This window comes from Protomyctophum bolini, assembly GCF_963924005.1.
Source record: "Protomyctophum bolini genome assembly, chromosome: 7".
In the NCBI taxonomy this organism is placed as follows: Eukaryota; Metazoa; Chordata; class Actinopteri; order Myctophiformes; family Myctophidae; genus Protomyctophum; species Protomyctophum bolini.
Genome location: NC_137868.1, coordinates 16,956,494 through 16,968,159, shown reverse-complemented (window position 1 = coordinate 16,968,159; position 11,666 = coordinate 16,956,494). Strand labels below are relative to the sequence as shown.

The following is an 11,666-nucleotide window of genomic DNA, read 5'->3' as shown; positions in this document are numbered from 1 at the left end:
CGGGGTAGAAACCGTGCACGTCCAAAACAGTTACTGGACACAAAAAGAAAACCTGTGATAAGATTACATTTATTATTAATATAATAAATCTGTGTTCCAATGTTTAGTCACAAGCTCTTGTTTATACTTAAATGGTTCGATACATACAAAAATAGGTTATATTCAATAATGGATGATCTTTGCATCCTGAGCTTGTAGATCAGCTATTTGCTACTTTAGTGTGTGACACTGTAGCATGACCAAGTAAATAAATTACAAAACTATGGAGATACAAGGTTTCTGCCCGACAGCCAAAGATAATAAACTACGCCCACTTACCTTAAATATCAGCACTAAACAAAACACACTAACCAAGGAAGAAAATCTGCCATAATGTTCTTCCTGTTAGTGTGGACAGATCTACAGCATAGAAGGCTGTAAACAGTGTTAAGCAGGCTACATGCTACCATAATGATACCGGACATAAGTCACATCACATTTGTACACAGTCCACTAGTGAAGAACTAGGGCAATAGATAGGCAAGGAGAAAGAAAGTGTTTTTTTTTATGAGACGACCAAAATAAATAACTTTATTAAAAGCAAAGAAGAGAAAGGAGACACTAGAACAGAACATACATATGTGATGTGACGTGAAAGCTTTACCCGTAAATTATGTTAAACGATAAATAAATCACATGCCTACACAAACATCACATAGCCCATAATGGCATGTGATGTAGAGTGGCATTATACACAAATGATGTGAAACAATACACGGTGCAAATGACAACCTACGGTAGCCTATGGTAGCATGTAGCCCACTTACACAAGCAGCAGGAATCAAAAGGTTCATTACCAACCTCCACTGCTAACAGCACCCAGCAGCGGCAACAGCATAGAGTTCGTACCTTCAATACAGACGTCGCCTTGTCAGCTTCACGTTCTGAAATGACAGGGAAAATAGGAAACATTAGTTGTCGGCCTACAGGATGACATTTTGCCCTAGTTTCCACTACAGCCACATGCAATCCCGGTACGTACCGTGGTGGGGCTTCCGTCGCTCGGTTGAAGATAGCCGGTATTAATAGAGCCGCGAAGGTTGTATGGCACAATACGTCCCGATCGTCACCGTTCGCCTCGTAATCTCAGGAAGAGCGTTCGTTGACACCGTTAGAAGTTTCAGCTCAACCGAGTAGACACTCTATTAGCAATACCAGCCATCTCCTGATGACCCCATCCAAGGTCACACATGACACCAAGGTCACATGATTAACCTGTAAGACACAAAAAAAAAAAACATTACACTTTATCCAGATTTCATACATTGTAAAATTCATATAATAAAGGGATATTTCACTTTATCCTCTACTGAGGCCTTTTGAAAATAACAGATCTAAAAGCTCACAATGTGTCACATCACAATGCATTGTGAGCTTGTAGATCACATGGTTTGACCAAACATTTGTGTTTCATGGAGGGGGTTCAGAACACGGCTATCAAACAAATGTTTGGTCAAACCATGTGCCTCCCATTGGAAATGCATTGGGGCGGCCATTAAACAGACAAGACAAATGTTTTTTTTTGTGAGATAGAGGCCCAAGGCCTCATTAACACAAACATGTTCTGTGCTCTGCCTGTGTTTGATGGCCGCCTCAATGCCTTTCCAATGGGAGGCACATGGTTTGACCAAACATTTGTGTTTGATGGAGGGGGGCAAACAAACACAAGTGTTTCTGACATTGTCCATTTAGTGTCACAATAACGTCCTATAAATCCTCTAATGTCATTGTCTATACAACAGTGTTCAATCCTCTAATGTTTATACAACAGTGTTCAAGGATAAAACCGTGTTTTCTCAAACATACCTTGGAACAAACAGCATGGCTCCCAGAAAGCATGCAGTCAGTGAACCAGCCTAGCTCAGTGGCTCCCAAACCAAACTGCATGCTGGGAAACAACATGGCCACTCCTATTTAAATCCAAAGCCACGGCCACTGGATCCGGTCACCTGTTCAACTAGTCCGTCCGTCATTGGTCCGTTGGTCAGAGTGATAAGTGATTGATTGGATCATCCACTGTTGATCATCACAGCTGTGTGCACCACACACACACACACACACACACACACACACACACACACACACTGTGGTAGTCTATTAATAGTTGTGGAGAGGGATGTAGATGGAAAGTCTAGAGATATAGGAGTCATTTTAATTAACATTATCCTATGGAATATGCAATGAAATGTTGGTATAGCGAAGCGGGATAAGGTAACTGATATACTTCCAGACAGTAATAAAACAATCTAATGGCCCATAATAGCCTTATATGTAACCTGGCAAATAGGGCACAGGACACAGACATATATTGGGGTTCTTTATTTCCCAAGAAGTTGGTGTTGGTGTATCTTAAGTTATTTGTGTAAAGAATGCCACAGTTTGGCAAATATGGCATGCAAGCCTGTAACATAAAATAAACCTAAACTAAATATGGTAGTGGCTCTATCACAAACAGTGTGAGGAACGGCCAACTCACACACTGAGCAAACACTGGTCCCCCAAGCTTCACCCCTTTCCAAGACAGTACAAAGACACAGAAACTCAACCAAGTTGAGTTACTATAGTTACTAGTTCAGCTTTCACCTCTTGTTTACAATCATCAAGATCTTCTCAAAGAAACCCCACAAACGCAGGTTGCTTCTTATTATTCAAGACGTTTTTCAGTGTAACCCTTGACCCCCAGAACATGGCACTCCTAAAGTGACAGTGCCACCTGGTGGATTTACATAGAACTACAGGCATATATGCCACTGGGCTACATATAGATCAATCTGTACCAGCTGGACAGGGCCGGCTGATCCAAGATACAATATGAGTATATGACAGAAGATATTTACAGACTCAATAAAAACAATCATACTGTATGTCCATATATCTAGTGATAGATGAAAAATAACCCAAAAATTGTGAAGATGTGTCGCAAATCTTGGAATATAATTATATTCTTTCAGAGCGAACGTTTTCAACTCAAATCTTTTCAGATGGGGGTCGGCGGCCAAATACAGAAAACTCTGGGGCTCCTTGACATGAAATAGTTTGACAACCACTTATTATAGAAACATGGGGTTTTTCAGAAAACTGTCATGATTTAGAAGACATTTGTAGAATCGTCCTCAGGTCTAAATGGTATAAACTACCTAGAACTATAGAGGAATGCTCTCAGAAATACTGTAAATACTTTAGAGAAAATGCTTTCAGCCATTCGGAAAATTAAGCTCCGAACCAGCTAATTCACTCCCCAACATGTTCAATTTATTTTGCACATCAACTTCAAAGGGACAGAAATCAGCCTCGTTGGGGCATCGCGAGGAAGGCAGCGGTGTCTCTCGGCTGGTTGACTCTGCAGACCTGATCAGATTCCAACCTCCTGAGTTCCGGAATCCCTGGAACCAAAATTTTTATTCATTAAATATGGTGGCTACATCAGGCATGCAAAGTAAAAAAATATTAAAACCATTTTTTACCCATTTTGGGTGGGAACCCCTTTTGGTGTTTTAAACATTATGTTATAATTTACCTTTTGAAAAATAACAGATCTACAAGCTCATAGCGCGCCACCGAGTGGCACGCTATGAACTTGTAGGTCTGCTATTTTTGAAAATCGTGAAAATGTGCCTGAAACATGTTCCTGGAACAACGTCTTCAGATGGGGGTCGATGGCCAAACACAGATAATTTTTGGGGTCCTTGACATGAAATATTGAGCACCACTGATACAGAAACATAGGTAGGCCTACCTATGTTTCTGTATCAGTGGTGCTCAATATTTCCCCCACTACTATATATTACACTACAATATTAGCAGAAAAAGGGTTAATACACTGTACCCCTCTAGCATCTGCACTGATGACAAATATGCTACATTATTTGCCTTAGGTTGTACTTACCCTGCAAAAACATACAGTAGCATGGTAGCAGACACTGTCTTTACAATTTAAGAATTAGCATTCTCTCTCTGGTTCCTCTTTATGTCACTTTGGTAGACATTCACCAGCACACACACATCTCGTAGCCTCTTTGCTTATAAGTGCATATTGTTTTGTCAGTTGCAATGACTGATTGCATTGCATTTTTTGAGTGCTGTTATTCAAATGTAACAGTGAACAGAGGGGTTTAGGCTAGGGTGTTGTTCACTTTACTAGAACCCCTTTCCAAAATATATATATTACTTGCAGTTGTTTCACTTAAATGCAGAGAGAGAGAGCGTTCCATTTAGAACAAAGTGGGTTAAAATGGCCTGGATGCCTTTACAGTATCAGGAGAACACGATATATTTAAAAATCAGTTTTTTGACACCTCGTTAAAATGGTTTAGGCTACATGCATTCTTCACTCTGTAAGCGGTCTACACTAACCTGTACGCATTTCACATCAATTGCTCATGTTTGGAATTTATTTACCGTTTATGAAACGTGAAATGTCAAAATACTACTATATGAAAGAAGATGTGGAGCAGGTCATTATTATTATATATTATTTTAAGATTTACAGTATTTTGGGCTTTTTATGCCTTTATAGTCAGGGAATATATTATCAGTATTACCAGTCAAATCTGGGAATACATTTCTTACCAAGTGTTTGTAAAGGTGTCTACTAACATATCCCACATTGGTTTATATTAAACCACCCTAGGGGAATTTTCGACAGCTGCTGAAAGTTGGGGTACCATCAACAACCAATATAAGGCAAAATGTTCTAAATTTCAGTAAGCTTTAAATAGCATGTGACGTGTCAAGCTAGGTGGTTTTCATCATTCTGAATCCATTCCAAGCATTTATTTTGCACAGTCACGGGATTCCTGCCCAGCAATTTAGTAGTGCAAGCTGGATTCGGTCACTGAGTTTGGAGTTGGGATGGTAATATTCATTCCATTTTTAATTTGGCTTGGAGCCTAAAAGGAAAAACGGCGTGCTATAGTATGCCGTACGATATGGGCTATAGCCCATGGTCCAAAATGATGAGAAACGAGGATAATGTTTTTTCTCCAAAATTTCAAAAAACATGGGCTATAACCCATCGTTTTTTATTTGTATTTTATTTTTTTCAAATCCTCAAAAATGATGAAAAACGGCGTGCTATAGTATGCCGTACGATATGGGCTATAGCCCATGGTCCAAAATGATGAGAAACGAGAATAACTTTTTTTTTCAAAATTTCAAAAAACATGGGCTATAACCCATCGTTTTTTTAATTTTTTAATTTTTTCAAATCCTCAAAAATGATGAAAAACGGCGTGCTATAGTATGCCGTATGATATGGGCTATAGCCCATGGTCCAAAATGATAAGAAACGAGGATAACTTTTTATTTCTTTATTTCAAAACACATGGGCTATAACCCATAGTTTTTTTTTTCATTTTGGGGGGGGGGGGGGGGGGGGGGGCACTGGGACGAAAATCACTCCGAGACCCTGGTCCATGTTCTGAGTGATTTTCACCTTTTTTTCAAATCCTCAGAAATAGTGAAAAAATGCCACACCAAGCACAGCAAGCTGTAACTCACACTAAGCTAATGGGGATCTAATAAATAAATCAAAAAAGAACCTGAGGGTTATCATCTATGAAAAGGCAACACTGAGCAGAATATAAAAAATAAACCATGTAAATACAACAAATTGAGCAGAGCACTGCAGGGAGTTGAACCCTGTTCTGGTAAACCAGGAAGTAGCCTACCACACCAGTGCCTTGAGTTTGTTTTGTTGTAATTTACAGGTAATTTACAGTGGCGTACTGGCGGGACACTTGGGGGACACTGGGGGGGCACTGGGGAGACACTGGGAAAACAATCACTCCGAGACCATGGTCTTGGAGTGATTTTCGTCTTTTCGTCAAATCCTCAAAAATGATGAAAAACGGCGGTATGCCGTCCGAAGTCATGGGCTAAAAATGAAGAAAACGAGGATTTGAATAAAAGACGCTCCGAGACCATGGGCTATAAGGTAAAATAGCAACAACAACAAAAACATATACAGTATAGAATATATAAATATCAACAATGGTGCATTGCTACTGTCTGTTTGTTATGTTAGAAAGTATTTTTTTAAGGACACGTGGCTGTTCCTCGTGAAGCCTGTAATATTGACGTTATACGATTTACACATTTTGTCATGTAGTGTAGTGTTTGATCTGAGAATGGGATATTTATTTTTAGATAATTGCAATGCAAGACTCCCAATGGCACCTCAAGGACAAATCAAACTTTTTGAAATTAATGGAATTGAAATGATATGAGCACACAGGAACGTCAGGACAATCATTTCACAACCACTTTTGTTAGCAAAAATATACACCTCATAGCTGCTTTAGCAATGCAAAAAAATCCTTGATTTTATTAATAGCACAACCGTATCCCCAGGACACAACACCCGGCAGCTCACCGTTACACACGGCAGGGCCACCAGAGTCACCCTGAGAGAGAGAGAGAGAGAGAGAGAGAGAGAGCGAGAGAGAGAGAGAGAGAGAGAGAGAGAGAGAGAGAGAGAGAGAGAGAGAGAGAGAGAGAGAGAGAGAGAGAGAGAGAGAGAGAGAGAGAAAGAAAGTGGCACAAGAAATACATTAATTTCTCAATAAAATTCAAATTTAAATACAACAGTATTGTAAAAGGGATGACATGCCATTGCTTTACTATTCAGATGGTGGAAAAGGAGGACCTCTGCAGGTGAACCTTGTTGGCTACAGTACCTGGCAAGAGTCCTTGCCTCCCTCCAGGTATCCAGCACAGAACATGGCGTCAGTGATCATGCCAGGGTAGGAGTTGTAACAGTCACTATCAGACAGGATTGGAATCTCCAGGCACTGCAGCTTGTCACTGTCGTCCCTGGGGTACATACATGTCATAGTGGAAATGGTTTAAAACAACAGAGGAAAAGTTAATCGAATGCATAGATTTATCAAAGCATTATGTTAAGAATGCAACATAGGGGGCACGGTGGCACAGTTGGTAGTGCTGTCGCCTCACAGATAGAACATCTCAGACAAAATCTGAATCATTATTTAAGCGAAGAAAAATGAAATAGACTTCACAGATAAAGTTCAAATGATTTATTTTCCAGAGGATGGAACACACACATGACATGATGATAAAGTGCATTAATTGTACTGGAGAATGATCAGGATCACTTAGTATTTGGCCATGGTGTCCTGCAGCCACTGATTGAAGATGCAGACCTAAACAAGACACATTAGGAGTTAGTAAATCAAAAATGTATTTGTCAATCCAACAGAAGTTAAACCTGACGTGGAATGGAAATTCTTCCAGTGTTAGCTTAAATACAATATACAGAGTAAATAATATGATTTATTATTTCAGGTGGTTTTAAGTGTTACCTTGGCGTAGACACCAGGAAGGTCCCTCTCAGCACAACCGTATCCCCAGGACACAACACCCTGCAGCTCACCGTTGCACACAACGGGGCCACCAGAGTCACCCTGAGAGGAGGGATGTGAAAATTAGCCAGAGTGGAACGATGATTAGATATCTAAATAATGATCAATGAACGTCAGAGATACCTTATTATATGAGTACGGGAAATGTTAACTATATATACCTGGCAAGAGTCCTTGCCTCCCTCCAGGTATCCAGCGCAGAACATGGAGTTGGTGATCATGCCAGGGTAGGAGTTGTCACAGTCCTCGTAAGAGAGGATGGGAAGGTCCAGGCACTGCAGCTTGTCGCCGCTAACAGCTGCGAGTCAAACAGATTTTAGGTGGAAAGTGGTTTGAATGACAACAGTGTAAAGACGCAACATTTGTGATTAACAATCTTTTCACTATAATTGTTAACGTGTCCAACTTTTGAATTTTGGTACTTAGGTATATAGGGCATAGCATTATAGTCTGGTATTTGTTTGCTTTATTGTTACATGTCTTGTGTCTATTGTTGATGTTTTGTCTGATAAAATCTATGAAAATTATATATAAAATACTGAACATCTGAACCATTTTCCATTTTTTGATTTTCCTCCCAGAAGGATAATTTACTCACAGCTCTGGGTGTTGCCCCATCCAGAGACTAAGCACATGGTGCCAGCGGGGGCACAGGAAGTGGGCAGAGCCACAGCCTGCACATACTGGTTGAGGGTGGCAGGTTTGCTCAGCTTGATCAGCATGATGTCATTGTTGATGTTGTAGGAGCTGTAGTTGGGGTGACGGATGACACGGGAGGAGGAGATGAACTGCTCGGTATTCTCGGTGACCTTGATGTGGTGCTCGCCAAGACGAACCTGAACACGGCTGTAGAAGTAAAATGGGTATGTGTTGAATTTGCTTGGAAATACAGGAGAGAAAGCTCTTGTAGAACTTCTTAAGCCATGTAGTAGAACAGTACATAACTTCTCAGCTTGACTCCCACAAATGTCCCTAACAAAGGTAAAATAAGAAAAATACAGGTAGAGGGAAGGGTCTCTATAGATATAAACTATACACTTCTAGAGGTTCATGAGTGATGATTGAAAGAGATTTTGAAGTTTGAATGAGATTATTCATTATTGTATTTCCCATGAAAATCATACTCATAAAAATGTTTTAAGGGTTGTCTTACGACTTGTAGCAGTGAGCAGCAGACACAACCCAGTTCTCGTTGACCAGGGAGCCACCACAGAAGTGGTAGCCAGAGTTCAGAGATACCTGATGGGGCTGGGAGTGTTTCTCACACTCATATCCTCCGACGATCTTGTCCTCCTCAGCAACTAAAAACATACATCAGTTTAAATAAGATTGAACAGTTTAAAGTTTTGCATGAAAGCAAAAGCATAGTTATATTTTCTACTGCAATAACCCTGATACTCACAAGCAGCTCCGATGAGCAGAACAAAGATCAGAGACATCATGGTTGCTGTGATGCAGTCGATGAGAGGACTTCACCTGGACCTCTTGTTTATAAACCCACAACCGTACTCTGCTACGCTCCCTGATTGGTTGAATAATAGCATAATTTAGAATATTGCCAGATACTGACAAGCTGGAATTGGCAGGCATCCTGAATGTTGATGCCAAGAGGCCAGTGCTATCTGGTAATACACTGCAACAGATGTATTGTTCACATGTATTTCTCCACAATGTCGTTACTCATTGGTAGGTAAAATAAGTCGGAAAGAAAACTTCTGTTCGATATGTTTGTGAACTACCCATCCAGAATGGATGAAAATAAGGTAATATGTTTACCTTATTTTCACTGGTCAGTTGTGAGAAAATAAATATGGTGTCACATTTTTAGGATTAGAGTAAACCATGGTTTAGAATCTAAACCAATGGTTCTCAACGTGGGATCTGGGGACCCATCAGCCTAGCTATAAAGGATTTATAGTTAGGAACTAAAACGCTGTAACTCTAAGAGTATGTAGAACTAATTGTATACCTTTGGTTCAATTTGTACACAGTTCCATTTGAGAATCATTACTCTAAACGGTTGAAATTCTGTACATGAAGAGCTCTGAGCTCGAGTCAATGCCCTAAATTCATACTTTAGTACTTACTTGCTTACTTTTCCTTTCAATAACAGTATATTGTTAGTGTGCCTTAATTATTTTTAAGTGCAATTTAATTACACAAAAATGTGTACATCCCTAAAATGCTTTGTTTCATAATCACTTAAAGGAATATTTCACCCAAAACATGCTTGAAAATATCCCTTTTATATACTTTGTTACCCAGTATCCCTCAGGGGTCAATAGTTGGTCTCCTCCTTTTCCCCCTACATCTTAAAAATTGCCGATCTACAAGCTTTCAATGTGTCGCAAGATTGTGAGCTTGGTTACGACATATACCCAGAAAAGGGATGCTAGGGTTTATGTAGTTAAAGTTAACGACAGCATGGTGTGACAAAAAGTGTCCTTGACTTTGTTGCTTTACACAGTTCTGCATTCATTTCTGTGACCTGGAGTTAAAAACATCACATAACACCCGTGTGAAGTGAGGGGCGCTCTTATCAGCGTACATCATCATGACGTAACGTCAATTTGCTCAGACAGACAGACACATATGACGTAAATTCTCCATTCCATAGATCCTTCAAACATTGTAACTTATAAATATTTCCTTTGGCATCTAACATCCAGGGACAGACTGAACTACCTTATGGTGATTGAAAATCTGCCGCTCATCTACAGTGACATTTTCAGGCTCACACAACAAAGATATTTTAGGATATGTAGGCCTATATATTGGGTCGTGAACAGTCAGGCCCATTTTGTTTCATACTGTACTTCTGTTACATGTGCTTTTTAGTCAAAAAATCAACCATAAATTTGGGCATCAAATGTTAGTTTGAACTAGTTCTAAATGTATTTCTGGCCTTTTTTTCAGGTATTCTTTCAGGTGAAACTATGTCCTGTGTAGTGTGTGTGTGTGTGTGTGTGTGTGTGTGTGTGTGTGTGTGTGTGTGTGGTGTGTGTGGTGTGTGGTGTGTGTGTGTGTGTGTGTGTGTGTGAGAACCAGGCCATCTGCAGGACTCCACTCTTGCCATTTTAAGATTAGACACAGAACACGTTGCATAAGACTAATCCAGACCACTGGACAGTCCACTCATTTCATATCTGTTCATTTTACTACATATTATGAAATTGTTCACAGCATCAACACATAACAAATCACATAACTGTTTTAATCCAAACAAAGTATAGCTACCGTACCAATGCGAGTCCCTGCCATTAAGGAATAAAGTATAGGCTATGAATTGTGATGTCAGTAGTAAGAATGCACGTTAAAGAGAGAAGCTGCTAAACAGCTGAACGCCATGCACATCCCAGACCTACTAGGCTGGGTGCTGGATCAAAATCAGTAACATTGTATAATAAAATAAAAACATACTTTATGTAACACTTTGAGTTACATAAGTAAACCTTCATTTGGGAGCAGCAATAGTGGTGTGCAGATTTTTTTTTTTTTTAATATACCGGTAGTAGTAAGAATGCACACGTTTTATTTCAGAAATGGCTGAAGCGCTATTTATTTATTTAAATACCATAATTAAATTATACAGATTCCTTACAGGAGCAACACAGTTTGGTCTTGTACATAATTGTTTCTGATCATTCTGATTGGTCCACAAAGTGTGTTTTGGGAGTGTCCTGGAGGGACTGACCACTGTTGGGACTGACCACTCCATAAACAGAGGTCCAAGACAAGAGAAGAAACGACAGAATCACACAGCAACCATGAGGTCTCTGGTGATCATTCTGCTCATCGGCGCTGCTTGTGAGTATAGTCCTAAATCTGAAAGACATTTGCCTAACCTATTCTTTCATGCATAGCCCGCCATGGCACCGTTGGAGGTGCGACAAAGAAAGCAGGAAGACCATCCTTCTGTATGAAATAATTATTGCATTCTCCCATTTGTTCATGCATGAAATTCATACAATATGTTCCCTTATTTGGTTATAAACATAAACAGTCCCTATTTCATGGTTAATAAACACCACCACCAAGGAAATAGGCTTAGCCTACATAAAACCAAAATAAACAAAACAATATGTAACAGAAACATCCAATCATAGATTTAATCGATTAATAAATAAACCTGGCTGTCTACAGTAAACAGTACATTAACTAGCTTTACATAATTTCCTGACAACCCAACATGTTATACTAGAAAATACCAATAAGAATAATTAAAGGAGCATTCAGTGATTTGGG

At 39.6% G+C, this 11,666-nt stretch overlaps 1 protein-coding gene across 1 annotated transcript; it reads right to left on the bottom strand.

The window, feature by feature from the left end:
• Positions 1-7,154: 7,154 nt before the first annotated feature.
• On the bottom strand, positions 7,155-8,891 carry LOC308318372 (trypsin-1; the record flags this gene model as incomplete). The annotated part of the gene is made up of 6 exons (XM_080767900.1): positions 8,824-8,891; positions 8,575-8,722; positions 8,020-8,267; positions 7,583-7,719; positions 7,362-7,463; positions 7,155-7,202 (listed from the first exon to the last, which is right to left on the bottom strand). Exons 1-6 carry the CDS (start codon positions 8,861-8,863, stop codon positions 7,155-7,157), a joined length of 723 nt encoding a protein of 240 aa, XP_080624026.1. The 5' UTR covers positions 8,864-8,891.
• Between the last annotated feature and the right edge of the window lie 2,775 nt (positions 8,892-11,666).